The following is a 27,584-nucleotide window of genomic DNA, read 5'->3' on the forward strand; positions in this document are numbered from 1 at the left end:
GTTTTTTTATACCCTGTATATATCATATGATTATATAATATATTGATTTGTATTAAGAAATACATAAAAATGCATTAAAAGTGCCCCATTGTCGCGGCGTTGTATCATGTAAAAGCACATGTGCATGAAGAGTTATACATACATATTGGAGATATCCATTTTTATTAAATTTCCAAGTCGCTAATAGAAAAATAATACCAAAAATTATTACTCTTTACGTCCAATAACAGATATTTTGTTATGTAATTTGTAACATAACAAAATTTATGGCAAGATATATGCATACTACAGTAGTGAGAACTTTTGTCATCAGAAAGTTCGTATTCAGTAAAAGGTTAAAAATCTCTATATTTCTATAAGATTTCTATTGACATATGTGTGAAAAATTTATATCCACATAAAAGTTGTTTTACACTAATATAATCTTATTTACAAGGAATATTCATGAAAGACACGATTCTCGTAGAGATATTGTCTTCATGAATACAGCACATATACGTGCTCTATAACGTTCTAAATTAATATATTAATATATACATATATAAATACGTTCTTCTAACAATTTTATCTAACAAAATTATATTATTTAAAATTATTCAAATGCAATAAAACTTGTACACGACCTTTTAACATAGGCCAATATCCAGTTTTGTATTAATACCAGTCTCAATAATGTTAAATCTCAGTACTTCTAGATAGAAATTATATAAAGTTATTATTTTACACAGCTCTTACATATAATGGCCTAGTTTACATCGTCAAAACCTTGATACGCGTGTTAAGTTTGGTGCGCACCAAAGCGTTAGTACGAGTGCGTTTACATCGAATGTACCAAGGGAAAAATATAATACGAATTTAATTCATGTAATAACAACGAAAAAATACGCATAATAAAGTGTATGGCTAAGTTTTATGTTTAAAATTTTACAATACATTCGAAGAAAACGAATGATAAATATGATAAGAGCAAAACGGTGAACCTTATTACGTCTACTAAAATTATGTTTATATAATCTAAGAAATTTTTTATCTAACACTATTTTCTCTTTTACATTTAAAGTAGGCAAGCTTTAAATTTTTTAATTTTAATTTCATCTGTTGGGCAGTTTTCCTTTTTTCTCCATATCTTCAACTAATGAATTAAAAATATCCACATGTTTGTATTTTTTTCCCGTCCATTAATAAAATTATTTGCTTCTCTGTGCATAATTCTATAAACGTTCGCGTTTCTTCTCCCCAATTCAGTCCTTTTTTACAAGACATTTTAATAACCAGTTTTAATTGAGGTTATGCTTAATGTTAAATTTTCTTCAAACTACATTTCATGCGTTTACATCGTCATTTGCATCACTTGATACGCGTATCAGTTTAGTACGATACTCCTATTTGATACGCTCGTACCAAGTTGATCTGGCAGCGTTTACATCGTGTGTACTACATATTTAGTACGATTTTGTTACAAATATAGTACTTGATACGCGTATCAAATGCACGATGTAAACTAGGTCATTGTATATCGTAATACAAAGAAGTCTATGGACACCTAAGCTTTTATTTTGTTTTGTTGTTGAGATCGCCTGGCTTTTATTCGCGATTGCAGTGTGAGTAGTAACCCCGCAAGAACATCGTGATTCGGTAACTTTTTTGCGAACAACAAACGCTTAACTGAATCATCATACGTCAGAAGAGCTACCATATTTTGTAACAGAAATCCTTGACAATATTCTAAGAGCTGTGCCGCATTATATACCTGCAAATTAAAATACATGATAATCTATTAAATGAGAATCTAAAGTAATTAATTAGTATGAAAATACGTTGTTATAAAAATATACCTTTGCATGAATATACATAGAAACAATATTGTCAAGATCCACCATCGTGGAACACTGTGCTTCACAGTATCTGAGCAAGCCATCGAGTTGAAAGAAATTGGCTGCTGCCATTAATTCCAGGACATCACTTTGATTAACTTCCAAAGTAGTGCAACCACCGTGATAAAGAAATTCCATAACCATCTGAAAATTGAAATATTTAGAACGATAATAACTTAATTTGTTCTTAATAAATCTTAATTATTTCGAACGTACAAGTGAATAAAAAATACTATTATTTTTAACTAAAAGATAATACACTTATTATGTGAAACATGTATAAATTATGATATAATAATTGCATACCTGGAATATGTGATATCTTATGTCATTAATCTGCACAATGGGAGGATTGCCTTCACATAATTTAGAGCTCAACATATTTCTAAATCTCGGGGAAGATGTAACCAGTACAATTTTATGACCATAGAAAACGCGACCTTCGACTCTAAATTGTACATCGCTTAATTCTGGATTGTTCACAAACTTTGGATCAATTCTTGATCCGCTCGAAAGTGTAGTATCTCTAATTGGCTTGATCGGCTCCCATCCGAAATATGTACAAAATATATCAGCGAGCAAGAGCGTCGTACCTTCCTTCTGTGGAAATAATATACATCTTATATAAGGCATAAATAGCATTATTTTATTTACAATGACATATAAATAATCTCGAAATTAATTTTTATAATATAATTTACCTTACTATATCTAAAAATATTGAATAAAAGTGGCAAACACTCCTGCACGAACTGCGTAGAATAATCGTCCGGGCAGACCTGGAGAAAATCTTGAAGTAATTGATCTATAACCGAATCCAGTCGCATTTCATGAGCTGTCGCGAGACTGTGCATCCAGCAATGCAATGTCCAGCCTACTTTTAGTCCACGAAGTTCCATGGTAATATCTATTAACATAATAAATCGTCATAATTAATATAAAACAAACTTTAATATTTTATTTTGTATATATAATTTATATGCTCAAGTTTCTATTATCTTCTTACCTAAATGATTGCTTTCCGCACTGTGATACATCGCTTCCTGTAACGCCTTCGTTTGTATCTTATTAAATACTGGTTCCTTGCCTTCTCTGCGAGCGCCTCTTTCTTCGGCAGTCTGTTGAGAATTATTACCGGCGTTACCTTCAGCTAATATTTCTTCTAATGATAATATCTCTTTCTCTCCTCGTTTGGCCGAGAAGTTGAGTGGGTGCGATAACAATTGATGAAGACAGCTTCTCTGACCATGCGCTGTGGCCACTGAGATTGCGCTTTATCGGTTACAAAATTAAACATTAGTTTTCGTTAATTTAAAAGCAATCCGATCTAATATTTATTTTAGTATTATTTTTAATATTGAAAACTAGTTTTTATAGTGATTCTTTCAATAAATTGCATTATTCAATAAAATCTGACTACGATAATAAAACAACAGTGTTAAAAAACTGAATTACCTGTAAGAACCACGTTGTACAGAACCAGAGTAGGAGAATGAATCCTTAATTAAAGTAGATAGAAACGGCTGCGCTCCGTGTGCCAAGAGTAGAGCTACCATCTCATTGTTTCCTGATGCTGTGGCTGCTTGTAAAGGCGTAACTGTACATTTATCCTCACTGAGTTTTGCACCGCCTTCCACCGCGGCACCTCTTTCCAGCAATATTCTAGCGATATTGCAATGGCCCAACAAAGCCGTGTAAGTTAAAGCAGTCCAGTGTTGTGTTTCCGCGTTGAAGGCGGTTTGCGCGTAACACATGCCACTGGAGGTAACTCCACCAGGACTGTTGGAACTATTAGACGCTACGTTCGCGTTCGATGTTTTATTGGGTGTTATCATTGCTGTCTGATTAATCGGATTTCTAACGTTCGATATACCAGACGTTTGTGGAATCTTGGAAGGTGTGTTTGACGATGAGCTTGTCATGGGTGGCGGGCTTTCAATGTTCAAATCTGCCCCGGCGTCCAGTAGAGTTATCACAGCTGATTCATCGCCGTTAATGCACGCCAACATCAGAGCCGTGAATCCGGCGTCATTCACCGTGTTGATTTTCGTCAAAGGCAGCAGTGACATTGCCTGGGCTATGAGATCCGTTCGTCCGCTGAGCAACATCTTAAAGGCCATGTCTATCGTCAGCAATCGAACGTATTCGGTATCATCGATGCGCTTTGAACACACTGCGATTTCCTCAGAGCTATACATATAATATCGCAAACTTTAACAACTTCTTGTCTTATAGAGTGTTAGAAATCTTTAGGTATAAGTATGATCATAAAAAATTAAAATAAATGTGAATATCTAAATCTTCTAAAATTACATACTAAAATTATTTTATTCAAATAAAAGTCCTGACTGACCTTATCGGTCGAACGGGACAATCTACTCCAGGCAACAATAGTCGGGCAGCTTGATTAATGTCATCTTGATCCACGACCAAACCATGTCTGTGCTCGGCATGTGCTGCAGCTACCCGTAACCACTCTACTAACGGTGGCAGTACTACATATGCTCGTTCGTATGCTAATTCTTGAATTCCAGATCCACGTTCTCCGTGCTCCAGCTTAAACATTTGAATACAAAAATACGGTTTACAATAACATAAAAGTACGGTTTAAAATACTACATCTTGTAATATTATACAATGATTAATAACAATGATTATTCGTCGAAAAATCAATACACTATTTGTATTCGAGTTCTCAAAGTAAATTCCATACCTGTGAGCATCTCATGTAATAAAATAGGGCATGTAATGCTCTCGTTGTCAGTGGTATGGGACAGCGTCCCGCTTGCGCTACTTTAGAAATCAAATCTATCAATTCCGCCATCGATCCCACACAGGTCGTAAGCAACGACGGTTCCAAAGCCGACTGAGTTACGTCCCGTCCACTGCGCGACGACGATGACGAGTTCAAAGAACTTACACTTGCCCAACGAGGCATCGCGAGAGCGCCTGAAGTAGGAAAAGATATTTCGATTAAGTGCATAATTAACTTAAATTAATTAAAATATTCGCATTTAAACAGTATTTACACGAAACGTTATTAAACGCAAATATAATTTTCAATATATGTTCGTTTAATTTTTCAAATCGCAATCATTACTTTTTTAATAATTTTAAAAAATTTAAATAAACGGATAAAAAAAATCAAATTATAAAAGAAAACTAATAATCTGTCGACAATGTAATGAAAAACTGATACTGAAAACAATTTTTTCTTAATAAAAAGTACGAACCCGATGCCGTTCGACCAGCATTGAGATGCGCATATGGCTGTAACAGGCCCCATAAGTCGCCGCTGTTGGCTATAGCGTGCTCCAGCATTGTCGCCGTGAGGGTCGTATGCGGTTCGGTCGGCACGCATTGTAGCAGTATCTCCTCTAGGAGATTCTCGATCCCGGCCGTCAGATATATCGCGGCGTACTCGTGAATCATCCGCCCGAGTCTCACATCGGACATCCAACGTAAGAAACGTCCGACTGGCAATTGCAGCCCCGAACGGGATGCCTTCGATTGTTTCAACTGATCGCCAGATACAGCGAACATTGCGGCAGCTCGAAGGCAAGCCTTTAAATAAGGCGGACATCAAATGTCTAGGTTTGGCGTTCATCGCGATTGGATTATCATCAGTTATTATTGGAATATATTGCTCCAGTTATCAGGATATTAACAACGAGATATTATTATTTGATATCGTGCAGATAATTCTACGTACCTTGGTGCAAGAATCCGCTAGAGCCGGACAGAGTACGATTTTGAAGGCGCTGTACACCTCGTGTTTACTACAGAGACCTATGGGCTTCGCCAATCTCTGAGTCTCGCGGCCTATCCTGACTAGCGCGCGTTGAAGAAGGTAGGAAAGCCGCGGGATCGTCTCCATCGAGACTTGTTCCATGTGCTCCCTCGTGCGACCGTTTTGAAGTACACGCAGCACATCGTGATGAGTCCACGGTAGCTGCTGCAGTTCTACCAGACGATTGTGAGAATCTACCCAGACGAACTCATCGGCGCTGGTCACATTGGTGTTGATCGTCTCCAGGCTGGAGTGTCGCATCAGCCTCCTCACTGCGGGTTCCGAGCTTTCTGAGCCGCTCAACGAAGAGTATGTGGACGAAGACTTGTGCGAGCGCATCGTCAGCTGTTGGATCGCTAATTTTATATCCTCCAAACCAGAACCCGACCATGGTACCTGCAGCTGCAAGCGAAATGGAATATTGAAAATTGATTCTGAGAGATAGAGTAATACGAGAGAACTTCAATTGGTCGAGAATCAGTGTGACTTTAATTGACTTTAATTAAGGATACGATTGGATAATTTATGACACTGTATAAGAATAAAGATCAATACTCACTGATATTTGATAAAATACTTATACTTCAATATCTACTTTGATTTTAATATTATACACGAGGGTACTGTTTTATTTTCAAAAAAATATCACAGAGTGAGAATAAAAAAATTATTCGTCTCAAATCTCAGATAATTTTAATTGGACTATCAATTAAAATATGTAGGAATGTATGTAACTAAAATATGTATACACAAAAGTTGAATCGAGTAAACGGACCTTAGCGGGAGTAGCCCGGTGCCGATTGCGGTTTTGACCGGACCGACTCCTGCCATTCCTTTGGGTAACCGATGCCGAGAGTCGGTCGTCCTCAGGCACGGCATTTAGTTGCTGAGGACTGTGAGTTCTGTGATGACGATGCGGTGGCGAACTGCTGCTCGTGTGGCCACCGGTGTCCGACATGCTCGCGTGTCCGGACGATCGATTCTCATCGGAGGAGCTGTTGCCGGTGCATTCCGGCCGCCTCTGCAAAAGTAGGTGATCTTTTACGACGGGCGTCATGGAATTTTCCATTTCTCCTCGCGATCTTCTTAGTACGCATTCATTAAAAGTATTACTAGGATAATCAAAGAAACGTTAGGAATTAAATGTAGCAATTAAATATTTCCCGGAATACCTCGCCGTAGATAAGCAAAACAACATATTTCCATATACCTGAAGTGCACGGAGTTCGTGTAAACTGAGATGGTGGTGTTGGGAGTGACGCGGATGCTGTGGGGTCGGTGTCGGCGCCACGCTGTCCGTATCTCTTTCTGGTATCATATGGACCATGTCGTGGACCCCACTTTTAGAGGAATTCTCCGTGAAATTCTTAGAGTAAGAGGGACTATATATCTCGCGGTTATTGCCACCGCCCGGCCTGCAAAAGAATTTTTATCTTGGTTCAGCGAATAATTTATTCCCCCGTTTATTTACATTGCTCCCCTCCCACATGATCTATTTTCATTATATAAAATGAGACAAAAAAATTTAACGTTAACTTTTTCTCGACTCGACTTCTTTATTTGGCAGAGTTTAATTTCATGTTTAGTCGCCGAAATAAAAGTTGGGAAATTTTTTAAAGGAAGCTATCGGGATTTTTAAAGATCGAGCCTGGCTTGAAGAGTACGCAGCTCCTGGCCGGCGTACTTGAAAATCTCACCCGGTAGACGGGTTTCTCTACCTGAACCGCCAAGAAACGATACCCGATATTCCGTGGGATAGGTCGGCGCCTCGTTAGCTGTCGCAGGAGAATAATCCTAGCGGCTCGCGCCGTTTTATCGAACCTCCTCCCCCTCCCCCCCGCGCGAGGCAGCAAACCCATAATACGGAGTCCGGACAGGTGCATTCCGCGGAGGCACTGGTCTCGTGGAAGTTATGCTCTCGAAAAGTCGTAATCTACGCAGCTAACTGCCGCGTCTGATTCCTAGCACTCGAGACGCACTCGGGAGATAAGAGTCGCGTAACGTCCATGAAGAAACGGATAAACGGAACTGCGTTCGCGTTGTCCTAATGAGACTCGCGTCACTTGTGAACCGTTGTAACGACCGTAAAGCTCTTTAGACGTGGAAAGGTTTCTCCACCCTAGAATTCCAGCGACACGGAGCTACCGCTGATACATGCGGCACCATCGCGGAGAAAAATTCATATTAGCTTGCGCCCGCGAGACTCGGCCATGAACGCGCCAAAACGTATTGAGAGTTAACGAGGGCACGTGCCACAATAACTTGAAATCGCTCACGTTCCGTCAGATATTTTTACTATTTCAGAAAGGATTTCCGATATCAGAACAAAAAATATTCTTGACATATTTAATCTTATTACAACCTCATGTAGTATAATAAAACAAGATTAAGATTAAATCAGAAATTTCGATCTTCAGATCGATCTATTCTTAAATCCAGAATATCATAAGATTGTCACAAATTTACTAAATCATTCTAAGAAAATTAATAAAGTAGCATCAAAAGTCATTTTATTCTAATAGATTTAAGAACTTTCCATTTAAGAATAAAATATTCCTCCCCTTTGATAATAAACATTTTCCACTCCATAAGAGTTAAAATTTACTCTAATAGATTAAATTTTCCACTCCAAGAAGAGTTATTTTTCAAGCGATTTTCCATTCCAATAAAAGTTAAAAATTTACTCTATTAGAGTAAATTCTAACTCTTATCGAGTAGAAAATTACTCAAAAAATTGTAGGGACAGTATTTTCACTCTAAGAAATTTAGAGAATACTTTATGATAGATCAAAGAATAATAGCATTAGGTCCAGGAATCTTTTCTGTGGGTGTACAACTTCCTGGTGCATAATAAATTTTCAGGAAGCATCTTGTTGGATTATTTTAAATTTTGCCAGCTTCCTCGCGATGCACATAAATATGCATGTTTCGCGCCCCAAGAGAAAGCGCCTGCGAAAAGAATCGAGACAGTGCGCGCGCACGTCCGTTGGAAAACGAAAAGAAACCGCCGGTATCGCGATCCCGAAATTATTTAGACTAATAACGCGTCTGCTCAATTAAGGTTCCGCTGAAATAAGCAGCCGTAATGCGACGAGCGCGTTTTCGCAATCCCCATGAACGCTATTATGTTGAATTGCGCGACCATTGTTGGGACCGATATCGAACGTCGAGAATTTAGCTTCGACAACTTTCAAATCCGACATTAGATATTGCGCAAACGGCACCCGTTGGCGCCCGGGAGAGATACCGAGGCAGAAAACGCAGCAATGCAGGTAGCGTATCGGGCAAATCAATTCCCGGTTATGGTATAGAACTATAGACGGTATTACGCGAAAAGTGCGCAATGTATATATATACATATATAGTATACACAGACCGTTAACTCGTTCCTCTCATTTCACTTTTTAGACGCGACTCTTGCGAAACGTGAACCAACATTGCGATTATCCAAACGACATGTTATCACATGAAACGATTAGGCTCAGTTCGGCAATGAGGAAGTCAGCTTAAAAATATTATTATTCGTGTTACAAGAAGTAATAATTGCATTTAACGTGCTATTTATTCAAAACTGCAACACCACGGAGGCGAAATCATAGTCGTCTCTCTTACGTTCATTTTATCGTAGTTTATAATAAAATGGTGTGCACACATAACTTGTACACATAATTGTAACATGATACCAGGGTAATGAAAATGCAAATTAAAAAATAATGCATTACTTAGTAATTTTTTAATAAGTAATTATTTCAAAAGTAATGCGTAATGAAAAAAATTGCATTAATTATTTCAAAAATAATACGTAATTAAGAACCTTCGTATTATATTGGTTATTGAAAAAATATTCTTTAATAAAACCGTAATGCATTACAAAAAGTAATGCATTTTATTTAGAACCCTGCATGATACGTAAAATAATTTTTTGCATGCATATCCCCTTTCGCGCTATCGTATGTATCTCAAGTATATCAGTTTGTTCGCTTTAGAAGGAGCGTTAATCCGATGTCTAAAAAAAAAATATATGCAGTTTAACATCTATTTTTAAGGGGAATACCAAGGAAGCAAGTGACGAGAAAGAAAAAGCGCACACAGACGCACACCGACGACACCCGCAGGCATTCAACTCGAATGCACTTATTATGCACTTTGTGAGGCCTCACTGTTGGTATCCGAGCATTAGTGGCGCATCATCTGAATTTCCTTGGAGAGCGCGAAGAACGGATCGTTTGTACGTCGGGGAATAAATCAGCGAGCGCGCGGCTAGGAGTCTTAAAACAACTCGTAATCGCGATACGTAATACCGATTCGAGGCGGCCCCCAACACGACGATTTACACGCACGTCCCATTACACGATATCGATTCGATACAGCGCGCGATGAACGTTTCATTCGAACGCGCGCACATCCGTCAGTCACGCGGGGGGAGGGGGGGGGGGAATTAAATGAACGCGAAGAGAAAGAAAGAGAGAGAGATATAAGATATTCAAACGCGAGCTCCGCGAATGCGATGCTGTCTTTTGGTCGCTCGTGAATCATGAATTACAAAGTGGCGAGCGCTCCTCGTGAGTGCGCAAAATAGGTGACATGTTTGGATATGCGTTCGACCCTCGCGAGATAAATGTAAGAGCGCGTGATTTCCATTACCTTATCACACCGTGGCTGAGAGCCGGCAAAAACTTCGCTTTATTTTCGTCTGCAAAGTGCTAATCGATCTTTTATCAGTCTCAATACGTTGCTATCATCTAAAAATCGCGAAACGATTGAACAATAATTTAATTATTTTTTAATTTGATTGTCTTTACTCTCTAAATTTTCCAGAGTAAAACATTACTCTAAAAGAGTGAAAATCGAACATATTTAAGTTCGAGTGATTTGTCACTCTAATTAGAGTAAAAATACACTCTATAAGAGTGATTTTTACTCTAATTAGAGTAAAAATTTACTTTTATAGAGCATTTTCACTCTAATTCACTCTAATTAAGATGACGAATCACTCGAACTTAGATATGTTCGATTTTCACTCTTTTAGAGTAATGTTTCATTAGGAAATTTCTAGGAAATTTCTAGTTCTAGGAAATTTAGAGAGTACCTTCGACTGACGCCCATATTCTTACTACAATCATCAAACATGGTTAGCAACTTAATATTCATATATGTAAAAAAAAACCGTAATGGATCTTTCGTTAATAAAATGATTTTAATAGTTTGTCTCTGAAACACGAAACGTTGGGGAGCTTGATCAATCTTCCTCATTAGCACGCGTGACTTAGAACGACAAGCATGGCCCGCGGCACGAAGTAGATCGCGTTTTAACAGCGAGAGAGGACAGCGTATCTATTTTTTTTTCTTCCACGGTCAGCGGACAAGCGTGGTGCACGCGTGCGTGAATTTACCCCCTGAGTCGCCACTGCTGCACGAAGCTCCAATCCGCCTTGAAGCCGCTCGTGTCCCCCGGCAAGGACCAATAGTCCTCCAGCTGGCTCTCGTCCTCCTCTATCCTCAGCACGTCCTCCCTGCTGGGGCTGACGTTCACGACGATCTCGTGCGCGGCCTTGGGATCGCCGTTCTCCATCGCGGCGTCCTCTTCTCGCTCCGACGCGTCTCGCGGACGAGCCTCCGTCTCGGGATCCTCGTTGCATCTTGATGTCATCTGCACGCACGCTTCCGGCGACGGCAGCGGCGGCGGCGGTGGCGGCGGGGGAGGCGGTGCTAGTGACTGCTGCTGCCTCACTTTATCTTCCTTCTGTCGCGGATTCGAATCCCCGAAGTAGATGACCGTCTTGTGACCCACGTCCTTCCCCGGTTTCCCGTTCACGCCGCCGCCGCCACGACTTTGGTCCTCCAAGGTCGGGCTTCTCTCGTAATCGCCGTACCTCGCGACCTCCCGCCGTTCATCTCGCGCCGGGGGTGGTTTCGGCAAGAAGGGCATCGCCCGCCGCAATATAAAGTTCGCGCCCTCGTGGCCGATTTGCTGGTGAACCTGTACGCCGTTGGCGCTCATCTTGCATCCCTTCAGCTCGCGGCACAGCACGCACCTGCAGTCCTCGGTGCACTGGGCTCGTCTCGCGGACGGCATGTCATTCACGACGGCCGGGGGTCATTCTCTAGGATGCCGCTTCCAGTCGTCGACGGCCTCCCCCCCGGCAAAGCGGAATCCTCGCGCCTATCTGCCGCGCAGATCCGAAAAATGTGAAAGCGTGACCGAAAGATCCGGTTTCCGTCGACGGTATATCGAATCAATTCCCGATTTAATTGTACACGTTTCACCGTCGCAGAGTCGCGACTTTCAGTTAGTCGCACTGTTGTTTAAAAAAAAAAAAAAAAAAAAAATAGCGATCTCGCACTTACTCCGTTTACAAACGCGAGCTCAGCCCGTTCGATTGTATCGCAGACTTACATTTCGCTGTAGCTTCACAAATTCCCCCCCCCCCCCTCTATCGCGCTACGTTACTTTTATTTCGCTCAGCTGGCTCTCGCGAGCAAATATAATTATTAGAATCCACCGCAACTTTTCCTCTCGCCCCGGGGAAGGGGGATGTCGGTTTCACATCCTGCCGCGATAACGTTCATCGCTCCAGTTTCAAGCGGGGATTCACGCCGCAGAAAATTTCCCCGCTGGTTCAACGGAAAAAAAAAAAAAAAAAAAACGACACCTTCTTGACGCAAGGATGAGATCTCATCGACCGGGCCAATCGTCGAATTCTAATTACACCTATTAACGATCGATCACTCTGCGACCACTGACAGCACGATGGGGGCTTCGATCTTCCAGTCCGCAGTTACCCCCGACAGCACGTGACGATACGTAACGCGACCAAAGAAACAAACGAACCAAAAACGCGAGGATTATCGCGGATCAATACGAGCGATCGTGGAAAAGAAAACTGTACCGGCGAACGAACCGTGTAATTACAACGTTACTCTTTTCCGCTGCATTAGTGCGGCAGTCATGTCGTGCTGCACTCGATGTAAACACGCGACTGAGACGGCAACGACAACGACGGCGACGACGACGAGGACGTGTCTACGGCTTCCTGTGTGCATCGGCACAGGTGAAACGTGTGTAACGCGCCTCCCTCGCGCGGTGCACCGCACGGAGTCGGGGAAAAGAAGAGATATCCGTATCACTTTCCTACCTTCACCGTGCGTGCGTGTGCGTGCGCGTATGTGTGCGCTCCCCCCTTCCCCCCCCCCCCCTCCCACCCCCCAGCCGTTTCTATCTTTTGTTCCGCCGCGCGTAACTATGATATCACGGGAAAAGAAGAAGCCATAGCCTCGCCGCGCCTGCAAAAATATATTATACCCGCGTCTCCGCGTGCATGCATGCATGCGCCGCGAACGTAGAAATTATATACGCTCGGAGACGTTGCCCGGAGCGCTCGCCATTGTCCCCGCGAGGCTCGGGATCCAATCGTCGTCCGTCTCGATCGCCGGTCCCGCGAGACGCTATTACGATATACCCCGCATACCCGATACAGAAGCCAATTAATTGCGTAATAGCGTAACGGAATATATCACGTGATTATCAAATACGTCGCTAATTGCGCGCAACGCTGGACTTGACAAAAGACTGACCGTGCGACTCTCGCGCGTGCGGAAACTCCCGGTCGTCGCGACCAGACCGAGACTTTATCACGGAAGCTTATCACGCGGGGGGAGAGAGAGAGAGAGAGCGAGCTGGCTCGGCGGGCTATAACTCGATCGCGATACGTGCATAGGTGCCGGCCGCCACTTGTAAACTGCTCTGCCATGCTCTTTTCGCTGCGCGAGCCGCAGGAAACGGGAGAGCACAAACGAGTATGTGTCTTTATAGAGAGAGATAGGAAAGAGAGAGAGAGAGAGAGCCCCACCATATGTTTCGGGGGAGGACTTCCGGCGACCATCCTACTTCCTACGGCCGTGTACTCAAATCGCATCGCCCTAGTCACCGTCCGTGACGGACTCTGACATCGCTTTTTTTTTTTTTTTTTAATTCAGTTTAGTTAAACGTCCAGCGCTGCAGTTGAAGATGCAACTGGACAATTCAAAGTGCAAACTTGTACTTCTTAACGCTTGCGAGAGAAATGTCCCTCTCTCCTTTTTCTAAAAAATCTAATGATATTCTTTCTAAAGCTCCTGTTCATTTCTAATTTAATTCTAAAAGTATTCTCTCCTATCCGTTAATTCTTTTTTTTTTTCATTAATTTCTTTCATTGACAGCGAGAAAATCTGTATCCCACAGAAAAGATTACCTACCTTATTAATTTTCTTAGATTTATTTAGTAAATTTGTGACAATCTTATGATATTCTGGGTTTAAGAATAGACCGATCTGAAGATCGAAATTTCTGATTTAATCTTAATCTTGTTTTACTGTTATACTACATGAGGTTGTAATAGGAATTAAATTTGTCAAGAATACTTTTGTCTTGGCATCAGACATCCTTTCTGGGAGGGCAAGATTGATGATCAATGCAGACACCTGGATAAAAGATACAACGATAAACGCAATAGTCTTCCCTCTCCTAAGACAGCGATGTCTCCGAGATAGCGTAATGACGGTACAAGGGGATGTCGCGTCTTAATAACATCTCACGCCTGGCGGTTTTATACGGTACTGTAACCTTTTGTATCGCGCGAAATCTGTCCACGCGATCGGCAGAGAAGGTCGACCGTGAGTACCCCCCCGCGCCGTGGTTGTTGATTCCTTCCGGTACTATTTTACCGCGTACGAGGAAGATTCCCAGGAGGTATTCCTAGTAGCAATTAAATGCGTACAGTTGTGCACACGGGGTGCACGACGCTCGCTCGCGGAAAACAGGAAGCGAAGTGGGTCAGCGTTAAAATCGTCGCCATTAGAATTATATGGCGTCGCTTGTCCCTTCCCCTCTCCCTCCCCCTCCTCCGAATGCATGCGTTGAGTATGCGTTGTGTGGAATTATTTCCACGAGGATTATTATTATTATAGCGCGAGCGAGGGCTCCCCTGACGTTGACGCAACTAGTGCCTCGATGTCGCGCAATTATGAATACTTATGAGGCAATTTGCGTGTCGAAATTGATAATGCGAACGGGTAAATTGAACGTAACGCATCACGACCAGGCGCGGTATTTTCTCTCGGAGAGAAGAGCGCGTCAATGAGGACCCAGCGTGGTAAAACCTGTTAGAACCAGATTCCGACTGGATAATATTGTTATTTTGACAATATCTTTAGTTTCAACATGAAAATCTTGAAATAAAATTACCTTGCGTTAAATCAAACAAATTTACTTGAATAAAGATTTATTTTAAGATTTTATACAGTTTAATCAAGAAAATAATATTCTTGTTATTTAAAAATAATCTTCTTGAGTGGAAAGAAAAAAAATGTTGAATAGAAAATACTGTATGTTCAAATCAAGGATTATAATTTCCTTAGAATAAAATTATCAAAATAATTATATTATATTCTTGAAATAATAATTATAGTATTGAAACAAGACTGTAATATTGTTGAAATTCAAGATTTTCAAATTCTTCTAAGATGATTATATATTGTTGCGTATATATGAAACAATGAACGCGTTTATATGAATATATAAGACTTAATTTAACACATGCTTTTTTTCTGTCTATGTATCCTAAATAGCGATCGACTGATTTAAAACTTTGATCGGATCTTTAGCTCGTTTAAACCGTTTGTGATGGATAAATATTTTTATTTTTCTAATTACATTGTAACAAATGTAATTTAAATTTCTTAACATTTTCGACCGTAAAATTTAACAATAATGCTCCGCCTTAAAGATAAATCTTCCGGAGCACCGGCATACGTCATACATGCATTATCTCTATTTCTCCGTTAGCACGGATTGTATGTAAAGGCCTTAAAGTCAGTTACAGCGAGAACTATCGCGACCACCTTCAGTTCGCATTACCGTAAATTAACGCGAAAGCAGACAGCTTCTACAATCCAGATAAACCGGTATTCCTTATCGCACGTCGAAAATCTATCTATCGAAGTCGACTTCATCGTACACGAGGAATCATTAAAATTCAGGCTATAAAAACAACGATGATAATAACAGAGTTTCTAAAAAAAAAAAGCGCGCGCGCGCACACACACGTGAAAGACATAACTGAACGTCTGCTTATTCGCACGGTGATTGCGAAAATGGATTCCGATGGAGGGACACGAGTTAGAGAGTTCGAACAAATCCTGCTATTTCTTTTCCTCCCGAGCTAAAAGGCACCGGGATATTCCTACGAGGTGGATCGAAAAACCAAAGTCCTCCAAGGTGACCGTGTGCCGAGGCTACGTTTGATGAATGAATATACTTTTAAGAATGGGGCAAATCTGCAACACGTGTCCCTAGCAGGCAGACCGCACAGGAGGATGAGTTCAAGGCGGATATTGTCCGTGCTCACGGGGCGAAACTCCGGTGTCAAGGGCGGCGGCAGTGGCGGGCGCTCCTACGAGGATATTAAATTATTTAGCGAAGCGTGTCTGCGCCCGAAATATATTCTCTCGGGGAGCGTCGTCCCCGTCCCCCAGGTTCCCGTCTTCCATTCACGCCGAATAACGTCGAGCCGGTTCTCCGCGGGAGGAGACGCAAAGAATGAGACGGGGGGGGAATATTACACGGCCTCTCTAGAATCTGCACGCCGCGTGTTCGCCGGCGCGCGCTGTAATTTTCCCCGTAAACGTTTTTTCCCCGCACGCGAAAGTGGCGCGTACGTACAGTACACGGAGCGCACCAGGCGGAAGTTCCGCAACGTCGGCTGGCGGCCGCCTCGGTGCGCCTTTTCGATCCGCCTGCATAAAAGTCGGACGGAGCCGTCAATTTAGTTTCTCGCGAACGTGAGATCACAAACGTAACGATGACGCACGCAGGAGGGAAAAAAAACGCGTGCAGAACTCGACGCGATAGAAATGTCGCGAATTCTTGAGGATGTTACCCCGCTTTGCCTCGTGAGTCGCAAAGGTTAAATCGCTCGCGTGGATAATTATTCGCCTAAGAGGTATATCCGGCGGAGGATCAAAATGTAATAATACGTTTGGGGGTCGGGGGAGAAGGGGGGGATTTTAATAATCGCCCGTTCTCTCTCGGATGCCTCGCGTAGGGCATAGTTAGTAATAAGCTAGGAAGCCCATCGTGCTTGACGGCTAACGGTTTTCGCGAATGGGAGTAAACGCGCAAGAAATTAAGGGAAATTCTTCAAAATTGATATTTTCTTCGATCAGAATGTATTCAGATTTCTTCCACCGCAGCGTTACACAAAAAAAATATATATACACACGGAAAAAAATTACTCTCAAATGGAAACTTATGTATCCAAATTAACGCGATTCTTGTTTCATATATAAACAACAATATATAATCTTCTTAGAAGAATTTGAAAATCTTGAACTTCAAGATATTATAGTCTTATTTCAATACTATAATTATTATTTTAAAAATATGATATAATCGTTTTGATAATTCTATTTTAAGAAAATTATAATCTTCGATTTAAACATGTAGTATTTTCTATCCAATATTTTTTCTTTTCCATTCAATAAAATTATCTTCTTAAATAACAAGAATATTATTTTCTTGGTTAAACTGTATAAAATTTTGAAATAAATCTTCATTCAAGTAAATCTTTTTGATTTAACGCGATATCATCTCATTTCAAGATTTCCGCTTTAAAACTGGAGATATTGTCAAAACAAGAATAATCTTTTTTTCTGTGTATGTGTACAGCAGGGTGATAACGGAAGGCGTATGATTGGCAGTGCATATGAATCTTTCAGATTATTTCAGAAGAAACAAGATGTGACCGGCGAGAGAAGTCAAAATAATTGGAGGGATTTCCGCTTCCTTCGCTTCTCTCTCTCTGTCGACCGCCGCCTAAATCGATGAATATAAAAACGAAACTTTGTCTCTCTGTTTATTTGATTCTGTTTATATTTCTGGCCGCGTGTGCTGCTTCATTTCCGGCCGTAATCATTGCAGTAGCAACATGTGGTACAATCTAACACGCGCGAAGATAATGGATGCGTCTCGTCTCTGACCTCTCTCTTTCCTTCCCCCTCCCCCTCCCGCCCTTCCCGACGTCACCGCTGCTAGTAAAAGCTAGTCGAGATCGACGCAGGTGCAACGAAGGAAAGAAAAAAAAAAGGCAAAGTGAGGCGGAAAGAGTCATTAACCCAAATATCCGTCGCGGATTCACCTCGAATCAGCGTTTCCCCTCGAAGCGTGCGCATTCTTAATCGCGTCGCCCCCCCCCCTCCCCTCCCCCGTCGTCGTGTTCCCAGATAAAACGCGGCTTTTCCCGCGAGTTTCCGAGACTTTCGGATAACTAATTAAAAGCGAGCTCTCCCTTCGCACGATCGCGCGCGCGCGCGCACGGCCTATAATGGCGCAGGCTAATTTCTATTTCATCCTAATTCCCCGCCGAGAAAAATGAATCGGACGATTGAGCGCGGAATATAACGAGATGCGGGGCCGAGAGTAAAAGTTTCTGCTAACGAGCGTTAGTGCACACGGGACGTGAGGCGCACAATGGCCGGGGGGAGGGGAGGGGGCGCGTATACAATAGCGGCGCACAATGGTCGGTCACCAACACACTCGAGGCTCCGCGGAGAATTCGCGAAACGCGCATCCCAGTGTACCGTAAAACGCCGGATATTCGGATGCGTTTTGCAGTTCGGTTGTATCCCCATTACGCACGCGCGCGCCGCCCGGATGCTTTCTCGCGACGACGCCGGCAGTCTTTTTAATTCCGCGCGACGGAAAGCAAGGAGAAATAGGGCCACTTGCACCGCATCGCAAGGGTAATAATGAAATGCAAAGGGACGTATACGTGACAATGGGCATTTTATAACAGTATCGAATTTATGAGTCGCGTTGCACGCAAAAATTTTGCACGAAATAAGTTTCACGGAATGTGGATATCGCTCTGCCATGGCGGTTCAATTATTCGTGCTAATTATCGAGAATGGAATCCCTAAATTGATAAAAATTCATTGACACTTAACTCATCATTGTAAATTACTATGTATATAGATAACGGGATTTTTGTTGCACATCTCTGAGATACACCGATAGAAAAAAATAGTTGTGGTAATAATATCACTATAATTTATAATCATTTTTGGACCCAACCAATATTTTTACAGTTATTTAACAATGTAAATTATCGTTGGTTTAAACTATATTACAATTCTCGTAACCATAATATTGATTTATGCGACTTACGATATGGTTGCTATAACCAAAATGAAGATTTGAATATATAGTTAGTTGTACCATAAAGTAATTATTATAAATATATAGTTATTATTATCAATATTATAGTAATAATCATTTAAAAAATGATATTTCTAACTGTAATTATTCTACTATGCAATTATAGTTACAAATACAACACATTTTTTTATCGGTGTAATTAAAGCCTGTATAAAATAATAAGCTATTATTAATTGATTGTATTTTTTTAAATAAATAAGACTCGACATATGTGTATATTTTATAGTAATACATCAATCTTCTCTGCAAAAAAAAAATTTCATACTTGCACAACATACTTTAACACGAATTAAACACCTCGTCGTCATTATGTATTAAATCTAAAAAGTCCACACGCACAAATCGAATATCGCGACTAACAATGAGACTGATCAAAGTATTTCTAACTTTTTTTCCCCTTTTTTTCTCGTGATACGCTGCTAAAGTGTGTCAGATGAAAGTCCGAGATGAAAGTGGGATCGGTCTATTGAAGCTACGTAAAGTCTAAGTTTAAATTATCTCGTAAACGAAACGTCATACGGTCGACGAATGAACGATGCGATATTGCGACCGGGGATCAACAGGCTTCGCTCTTTTGCTTTTTTTTTTGCTTTAACGGTAGAGGCTCACGAATACATTCAGGAATTCGCACACCATCGCAGGTGCGAGGACCCGAAAGGTTAACCAAGACGTCTCTAGACGGGCTCAACGTCTTCGGGCTTTGTATCTTCTGGCTTTTCAGCGATGCCTATCGTAGACGTACCCATTGTGTTCGACGTTCCTTTTCAGATTCTCTTATGTTCGCGCCATTTTACGGCGACAGGACCTGACCCAGAAAACCAGGAAAATATTTTTTTCTCCCATTTATCCATTGAAAAAGTACGAGGAGAAAGACATTTTAACGTCTGTTTTAAATTTTATTTAAGGTAATAATTTTCCAAGTTTATTTCGTCCTATACAATGGCAGTTAATTGGGGTGGATTTAATTCCCGTATAATGGCGACAGATGACAAATGGCAATTGCGACGGGCGTAAATAACGCGTTGAACGGTTTCCAATTTCCCGTGGGGACGCGTGGGGTCGACGGTCGGACGCGATACTCCCGGACCGATTTTAATCGATCCTTTATCGCATTCGGCCCGTGACTGCCGCACGGGCGACCATTAATCAGATCTTCATTAAGATTGGCAGTGATTATCACGAGCGGGCGGAATTGGGAGAGGCAGGGGAGGATCGGGAGCGGCGGGACACGCGGGGAAAGGGCGCTTACCGTCGCGGCTTCGGACGGAGTATCTCGTGACCCGAATCGGATATGCAGATGCTCAGGCTCAGTGGTCCCCCGTAGTTCTCCGTGGGAGTGCTCGCGGTTTGCACGGCCGACTGCTGAGGGCTGGAGATGCCGCTCCAGCCGGAAGTGCCGCCTAGGAAGAGCGCCGGCTGCTGCCCGCAACCGCCGTCCATCGTCGGCCGTTCCAGATTCATAATGTCTCCGGGAGCTAGCACCGCTGAAAAACCTGCAAATTAACGCGCATGTTACACGCCTTGCAAAACATCAACCTCGTAATTATCGTCATCGCCACCGCCGCCGCCGCCGTCGTCGTCGTCGTCGTTTAACTCGCTTTTACGGTTGGAAACGAACGAGATGAGGTTCGCACATGGGCATCGCGGAGAGATATAAACTCGTCAGTTTTACATTTTACATCGATATCACTTCCTTGATTTTATCGGTGTCACTTCGCTTTACTTATTTTACCCTTCACTTAGTTTTGCGTTAACACGGTTGAGCGAATATATTGAGTTTAAACGCAAATCTAGATAAGTGTAACGAAGAACTCCGTCGTTCAGCTATTAGTCAACGAGCCTGACAAGTCGGCTCGTCGCTACAAGGGGGAAAAAAACATTGCAATGTGCATTTCCAAGCCTGACGAATGAAAGGAAATGTTGTACAAACACGTCGCTCGAGATAATGCAGAAACTTCACCATATTTCGCACGAGAAATCTAGCTAAGCAGAAATAATCCACGAAAGAAAGTAATTATGCGAAACTTTCTCGAGCGCGAAGGTCATTAACGAGTCGGATAATTGTGGGGGAGTAATTAACGCCGAGATGTTATCACGCTAAGGAAAACAACTATTCAGGCTGTATAAGAAAAAAAAATAAAAGGATGTCAAATAAAAACGACTAAAAAAAAATAATATCTTGTGTCCGGTTCTCGTTGTGAATTTGAATTTGAATACAGCGAAAAAGATATTCGAAAGAAGAGAGAGAGAGAGGAAAGCAAAAGGGGAAGAGAAAGTTGAAAGGAACAAAAACGGAAAGTCGATTTCGTAATTCGTGAGCCAGAAAATATTAAAGAACTTTATAAAAATGTATAAAATGGATCGAGAGAAAGAGAAAAGGGGGACCGTACTTACTTTAGAAATTACAAACTGCTTATATTTTCCGCAACGTCTACTTCGAATAAAAGTGTGAAAATTTATTTTTTCCATTCTACACACATGACTCACATCGCTTATCTCTAATCTGCCAGTTCGCTTTATTTATTATTTTTACTTTATTATTTACAGTTTCATATGCGTACGAAAAAATATTTCGTTTACGCATACACGACAACCTTACACAGAAAAAAAGAATATTCTTGTTTTGACAATATCTCCAGTTTAAAAACGGAAATCTTGAAATGAGATCGCGTTAAATCAAAAAGATTTACTTGAATGAAGATTTATTTCAAAATTTTATATGATTGAACCTTGTTATTTGAAAATAATTTTCTTGAATGGAAAGAAAAGAATGTTGGATAGAAAATACTACAAGTTTAAATCGAAGATTATAATTTTCTTAGAATAAAATTATCAAAACAATTATATCATATTTTTGAAATAACACTTATAGTATTGAAATAAGATTATAATATCTTGAAATTTAAGATTTTCAAATTCTTCTAAGAAGTTTATACATTGTTGCTTATATATGAAACAAGGATCGCGTTAATTTGAATACATAAATATCAATTTGAGAGTAATTTTTTTTCTGTGTATAATCAAAAAAAGAAATAAATTATAATTATTTATAACGACGGAGAGGCGACCGATTGGGAGAATCCAAAGTAAATGAATCGGATAAGCAAAAAACACAAAAAACCCGCTTCTCGAATACATTGTCGGATGTGCGCCGTGGAAAACGCGATCGTCTCTCGCGCGATGAGAAAGAAATTCCCGTCTCTCGATACACGTCGTCCCCGAGAGACGCTCGGGGGCCCGTACGTGTCGTGCTTGTGCACGCTCGTGTTGCTCGCTTTGACGGACTCTTGTATGCAATTACTCTGCCAAGCTCCCAAAGTGCTTCCTTAAGCGTGCGTTTCGAGACGGAGGGACGACCCAGTGTACCCCATGACGTGCCCGCTTCGCCCGGCTGCGCTTTCGGGGGGGGGGGGACCTTTATCGATGTAATATTCGCCGAATTTCATCACGGTAATAATGCGACAGTCAGAATGACGATGGGGCAGTCGCGAAGCCGATATTCTTTATCGTAAAACGCCAAACAAGAGCCAACGAGAGTCGTGCGGGTAGCGAGAGGAGAGTTGACGTTTTGTTAATTAAAAATAAAAGTAAAGAGCGATCTTGTCGTCAAAGTTAAAAAAAAAGAAGGCAGGATAAGGCGAGCCTTAGCGCGTTAAATACAGTTATAAATTTTATTTCCCTTCGTCCAAGGAAGGAGGGGAGTAGACCCGTTTATGTCACGTGGAAAGGTGGGAGCCTCTGTCCTTTTTTTTATTTCTTTCTTAACGTGTATTTATAAAATTCTAATCAATGGATCACGCGCGCTCTTTCTAGAGCGCGATGAACGGATTCCACACCGGTTTCACGGATCCCACCTAGGTATACGGTGTGACTGATTTTAATCCGCACGCGGCGACCGTAGGCAACTGGTTTAATGTAAACGGACTCGCCAAAAGTGGCGTTGTGTCCCGAAGTGTATTTAACTGACCTCGACTGGAGTCTCCACCACGCATCTGCCTTTCTAACCGTCGGGGCGGTTATATACTTTGCACACGGGCATACACTTTGGAAGGGACGAACGAAGGCGCGTACGCACGAACGTAAACCCGGCGTAAACCTATCATTTGCCAGAAGAAAATCAGGGTCAGCCGGTAATCGTTAAGTGATTTTGCAAAAAAAAAGAAGAAAAAAGAAAAAAAAAGAGCGAAGCTGGACGTCGAAGATTCCCGGAGAAATATGCCCGCGTTTATTTGGATGGAAGGGACAACTTATCGCGGCCCGCCGTCATTAAAGTCACCCCGCTACCCCCCCCCCCTCGCGCGCAAAGCTACAGTCACGCGAATAATAGCTCGCGAGGCAACAGGCCGCATGTTTTACGCGTATGCGACATTTTCTTTTCTCCATGCCGGCTCGACTAACTTGATCTCTCTACGGCGTTGCGTATAATTTCTAATTCAGATCATTCAGATAAATTGAAGAAAGGCATAAGAATATTATGTATAACATGTATTTCCCATGACAAAAATGACTTGCTGCGACTTTTGCTCGACCTTTTACTTTCAATAATGATTAAAATCCCAAGTGCAACGCACGCACGCACGCGGGCGTGTTTCTTTCGCGTGCGAAAAGGTGTATCTATTAGCCTTTTATTGCGTATTAATCAAAGCAAAAACTTGAGATCGGGAGAGTATATATACGAGCAACGTCGCCGAGTGCATCGAGACGATGTGCGGCGATGCCTTCGAGGCGACAGCTGACAGATTCGTCTCGATCAAATCGCCGATGATTACAGACCGCTCGGAGGGCCGGTTGCGTCAACGTCACGCGGTGCATATTTATAGTAGTTTCGATGTTTCTTCGCTATTTACGTCGTTATATCAATAAAACTGCAATTCTTAAAAAGGAACAGCAGAATTCAGTTTGTTTGATCTTTTCTCGCGATTGCAATATAAACTGTATAAAATACAAATCGTTAAAAAAGTATAGGAAGTAGATAATCCGTAACTGTTTCAAATACGTCAACGGCAGTTGTTATGCTTGAAGAATTATGCGCGAAGGAAGCTTTAGGTCCGCAAAGAGCATCGTACACGTCTGTATGGATATCTGTGTGCGCATGGAAACGTGTTCGGAATTGGTGTCACGTGTGTTCGGAATTGGAGTCACGTCTTCGCAATTGTTAATTGGACGCGGCATTTCCCGGACGTCCTATAAAGACATTTCGGAGTCAATTGGGAGTCATGGAAATTGATCTCCTCCCCTCTCCCCTCTTCTTCGTTCGTAATTGAACCATTTATGCGCGCGTCTAAAACATCTTCTTTTCATTAGCGCGCAGCTGCAATTTCTCACCCGCGTTTCCTTTACGTGCGTAAAAGTATAAGGAACTTAAAATTTTATTCACCTCGAGACCAAGCGACAACCCTCTCTCGGAAGAGGATTCGAGGGCGAGAGAGGGAGCTCGGGGCGCGATGCAATCTTGGCGCGGCGTTGGGCCCCGTAAATACACGCATACACGGGACGTGGTGTAAAGCGACGTGCACGCGGCCGCTGCATTCCACAGGGGCTACCCAAACTGAAGCCTTGTACACCGACTCTCTCTCTCTCTCTCTTTCTCTCTTCTCTTCCCTTCTTCGCCCCGCACACGCTTCACCGCGATATCCTCCCTCCGCGCCTCGTGCATCCCTTTACCTCTACGTAGCGCTTTTTTTTTCTTACTCCACTTTCTCGTTCTCTCCTCCTCTCCTTCTTTCTTCTCTGTCCTACCTACCGTCCACGCGCGAATCTCGTCCCTCCGTACTGGACGGAAATTTACATGTTTTCTCTCCGTCTCTCTCTCTTTCTCTCTCATGGTCTCTCGATTGCAAGTGGTGACGCGACACTCGGTACGGTTCCGTCAGCATCATCGAATTTCATTCGATCGCGAAATTTTACGAGACAACGCGCATTGCTCTACCCTTATAAACTTTTCCTTCTTTTTCGGCGTAGACTAAGAATCGATTTCACTTCAATTGAGAGGCTCACAATCAATTTGCTTTTCCTCGGCCTTTTTCTACGCGTACACTGGGAGAAAAATAAACCAAAATCCATTCAAAAAGTAACAAACGGACATTATCGATCTCTTTAATCAAAAAAAAAAAAACCGATAAGAGCCTAAATGACCGATCAAAAACATTCAAACGGAAAGTCTCAATTGGAAAATATCCGATCGGAACTTCTTGATTGAATACTTTTAATTAGTTATCTTGGCCTTTATCGGTTATTTTTTTCGGTAAAGAGATCGGATATATATCCGTTTGTTACACAGACAAAAAAAGTAATATAGCCAATAACATATGTAATTGCGGGCTGCCAACTACATGAAATACTCAATACAATAATATTTGCTATTAATGCAAGTACAACGTTGATACTGCAATCGCATATATTATTGTATTGAGTATATCTGTAGTTGGCAGTCCGCAACAACATATCTTATTGGATATATTGCATTTTTTTTTCAGTGTATCCTTTGAACGGATCACTTTTCTCAGTGTAGAGAGCAAAAAGAGCAAAAAGAACAAGTTGAATTCGAAAAGATCTAAACTTGATTATTTGCATAGGCAAATGCCTATGGATTGTAGATGAAATGCGATCAGAATCGGTTAGAATAAATACTAAAGGGACCGCTCCTAACAGGGCCTAACGGTTCGTGCGTTTTAAGTAACCCACAAAAATGTTACTTGAAGTTAAGCAAGATTTAGGGTCGGTTGTTTCAACTTCTTGGTAAACTTAGCTACCAGGTAAGCATGTGTCTATTTTCATTTCTTTTCTTAACTAAATAAAGACAAACATATATTTACCTGATAGGTAAATTTACCAAGAAGTTGGAACAACCGACCCATAAAGGATAGAATTTTTGTCACGTACATATCTTTTATACACGTTTTTTCAATAGACAGTAACAGAAAAAGTATTTCAGTATATATTGCATACAATTTTATACTTGTTTAATAGCCTCGATTATTGAACAACGATTTTTATATACAAGTTTTGAGTGACTTAAATTCATTTTCTGCATTCAAAGGTAAAGCAAATGCAAAATTAAAAAAAAAACATTACGCAGAAAAATACGTTACTTGTTCATCTCGAACGGATGATTTCTTGAAACGGCAAAATAAGCAGACGCACACACGATCGATCTACGTTTACTCGACTGAAAATTCATACGAGTCTTTCCAGGAGGCTAAACCGATCGGCTCTATCGTTCGTAATTTTTCAATTCGGAGCGTACGATTATAACTTTGTAATTCACAATTTCAATTTTCGTTTTCTGTTCCACGCGAATCGATCGGTTCGGCTTCCTGGAGCACAACGCATAACTTAAAAAAAAAAAAAAAAGTCGAATACACTTACCCAGAGTTGTTCGACGCGTCGATAGAAAGGGGCGCATCTACGTCCTCGCGCCGTAGGGCACATATCTCGGAGGAAACGAGGGGACCGAGCTGCACTCTCGCGACCAAGGTCTTCGCGTCTCCTCCAACGAGAATTTCCGTCTCACTCGTCGTGCACCGTATTGTCCGACATGGACGGCACAGGCTCGTCCCCTTTCAGCCGCACTTTTCACCGTCCGTCTGCAATCTTTTCCCTTTCGGATCCGACTTTCGGAGTCGCAGGCTCCCGCACAGAAAGACCTATTAATCTCTCTTCCCTACGAACATCCAGTTTCATTTCACAATTTGCTCGAATTGTGCGAATCCTAAAAAGGGGACGGGGAGGGGGCAAAAAGAAAAAAAAATGTCTCGAAAGCCGAGAGCTCACCGAGCACCTTGAAGATCAAAACCAAGTACACTCTCGGAGCGTGGAACCGTGGATGTTCCGTTATTTGTTTCGGCTCCCGACGCGCGCACAGAAAAATCTCGATCCCCGACGCCCGACCGAAACAAAACAAAAACAAAAAAAAAATCACCAGCGGCGCCTCGAACGCGCGTGTCCACTTCGACCCCGTTCCGCGGAGCGTTTGAAAGGATCGTGCGCGTTCGATGATCCCCCGTATTTAAACGCCCGAATCGAACCTGGGCCGACGACGCCGTTTCTGCTGCGTTTAAAGTACGGAAGGTGGACGAGAGCGGGCACAGCCTTCCGCAGGGAACAAGCCTCTCGACACGCGCGAGCGTGGAACTGTAAACACGCCCGGGTCTTTAAAAAAATTCTCTCTCTCTCTCTCTCTCTCTTTCTCTTGCGGTCAGCGGGATGCCGCACGGTCGCCTCGATGCCGACCGACGCGATCCGATCCGATACGACGCGCCTGGGCGCAGCCGCGCGGGAGAGAGACGTCTCCCGCGAGATGCGCGGATAAATCACTCGATATGCACCCACCGTCCGTTAATTCGAGATCTAATTCGCGACGGGTCTATTTTTTCCGCCGATTCGAGGGCGCGCGCCGCGACCGATCGAGTCGCCGTCGTCGTCGTCGTCGGCGCTTTTCGGCGGCTGTCAATTACCGCTAACACAGTTGCCGCGTTTATGCAGCATCCCGATCCCGAGACGACTTTCGGTCCAGCGGAGAGACCGTCGAAGAAGAGGGACGAGAGGAAAAAAAGACTCGCGCGAGATTGTTAATTGCACCGTCGCCACCTGCCGGAAACTCTTGCGAGTACCAAATGCCACGTACGAGTTATCGGTCGTACGTATGCGTTTATCGAAATGCGATAAG

General features: G+C 42.2%; 1 protein-coding gene across 4 annotated transcripts; it reads right to left on the reverse strand.

Annotated features, from left to right (window-relative positions):
* Nucleotides 1-145: 145 nt before the first annotated feature.
* Nucleotides 146-27,584, reverse strand: LOC105829334 (ankyrin repeat and BTB/POZ domain-containing protein BTBD11). Of its 4 annotated transcripts, none has more exons than XM_036290182.1 (15): nt 27,248-27,584; nt 26,285-26,579; nt 20,166-20,409; nt 6,875-7,079; nt 6,440-6,685; nt 5,587-6,066; nt 5,108-5,438; nt 4,588-4,823; nt 4,228-4,430; nt 3,330-4,064; nt 2,881-3,146; nt 2,576-2,781; nt 2,181-2,474; nt 1,836-2,018; nt 146-1,750 (listed from the first exon to the last, which is right to left on the reverse strand). In XM_036290182.1, the coding sequence occupies exons 2-15, from the start codon at nt 26,319-26,321 to the stop codon at nt 1,544-1,546; spliced, it is 3,873 nt and encodes a 1,290-aa protein (XP_036146075.1). In that variant the 5' UTR covers nt 26,322-26,579; nt 27,248-27,584; the 3' UTR covers nt 146-1,543. The 4 variants fall into 4 exon arrangements, with proteins under 4 accessions (XP_036146075.1, XP_036146074.1, XP_036146076.1 ...); XM_036290181.1 differs by having other exon boundaries at nt 26,690-27,584; XM_036290183.1 differs by having other exon boundaries at nt 27,373-27,391.

The sequence above is a fragment of the Monomorium pharaonis genome, chromosome 7 (genome assembly GCF_013373865.1).
Source record: "Monomorium pharaonis isolate MP-MQ-018 chromosome 7, ASM1337386v2, whole genome shotgun sequence".
NCBI lineage: Eukaryota > Metazoa > Arthropoda > Insecta > Hymenoptera > Formicidae > Monomorium > Monomorium pharaonis.

What these genes read in the sequence shown, in the direction of transcription:
- LOC105829334 (XM_012668089.3), bottom strand. Translation starts at nt 11,740, where the DNA reads ATGCCGTCCGCGAGACGAGCCCAGTGCACCGAGGACTGCAGGTGCGTG. An exon ending in CAGCAGTGGCGACTCAGGGG is followed by an intron (nt 7,080 to 11,057) that starts GTAAATTCACGC and finishes ATTCTTTTGCAG; the next exon opens with GCCGGGCGGTGGCAATAACC. An exon ending in CTATGTATATTCATGCAAAG is followed by an intron (nt 1,751 to 1,835) that starts GTATATTTTTAT and finishes TTTAATTTGCAG; the next exon opens with GTATATAATGCGGCACAGCT.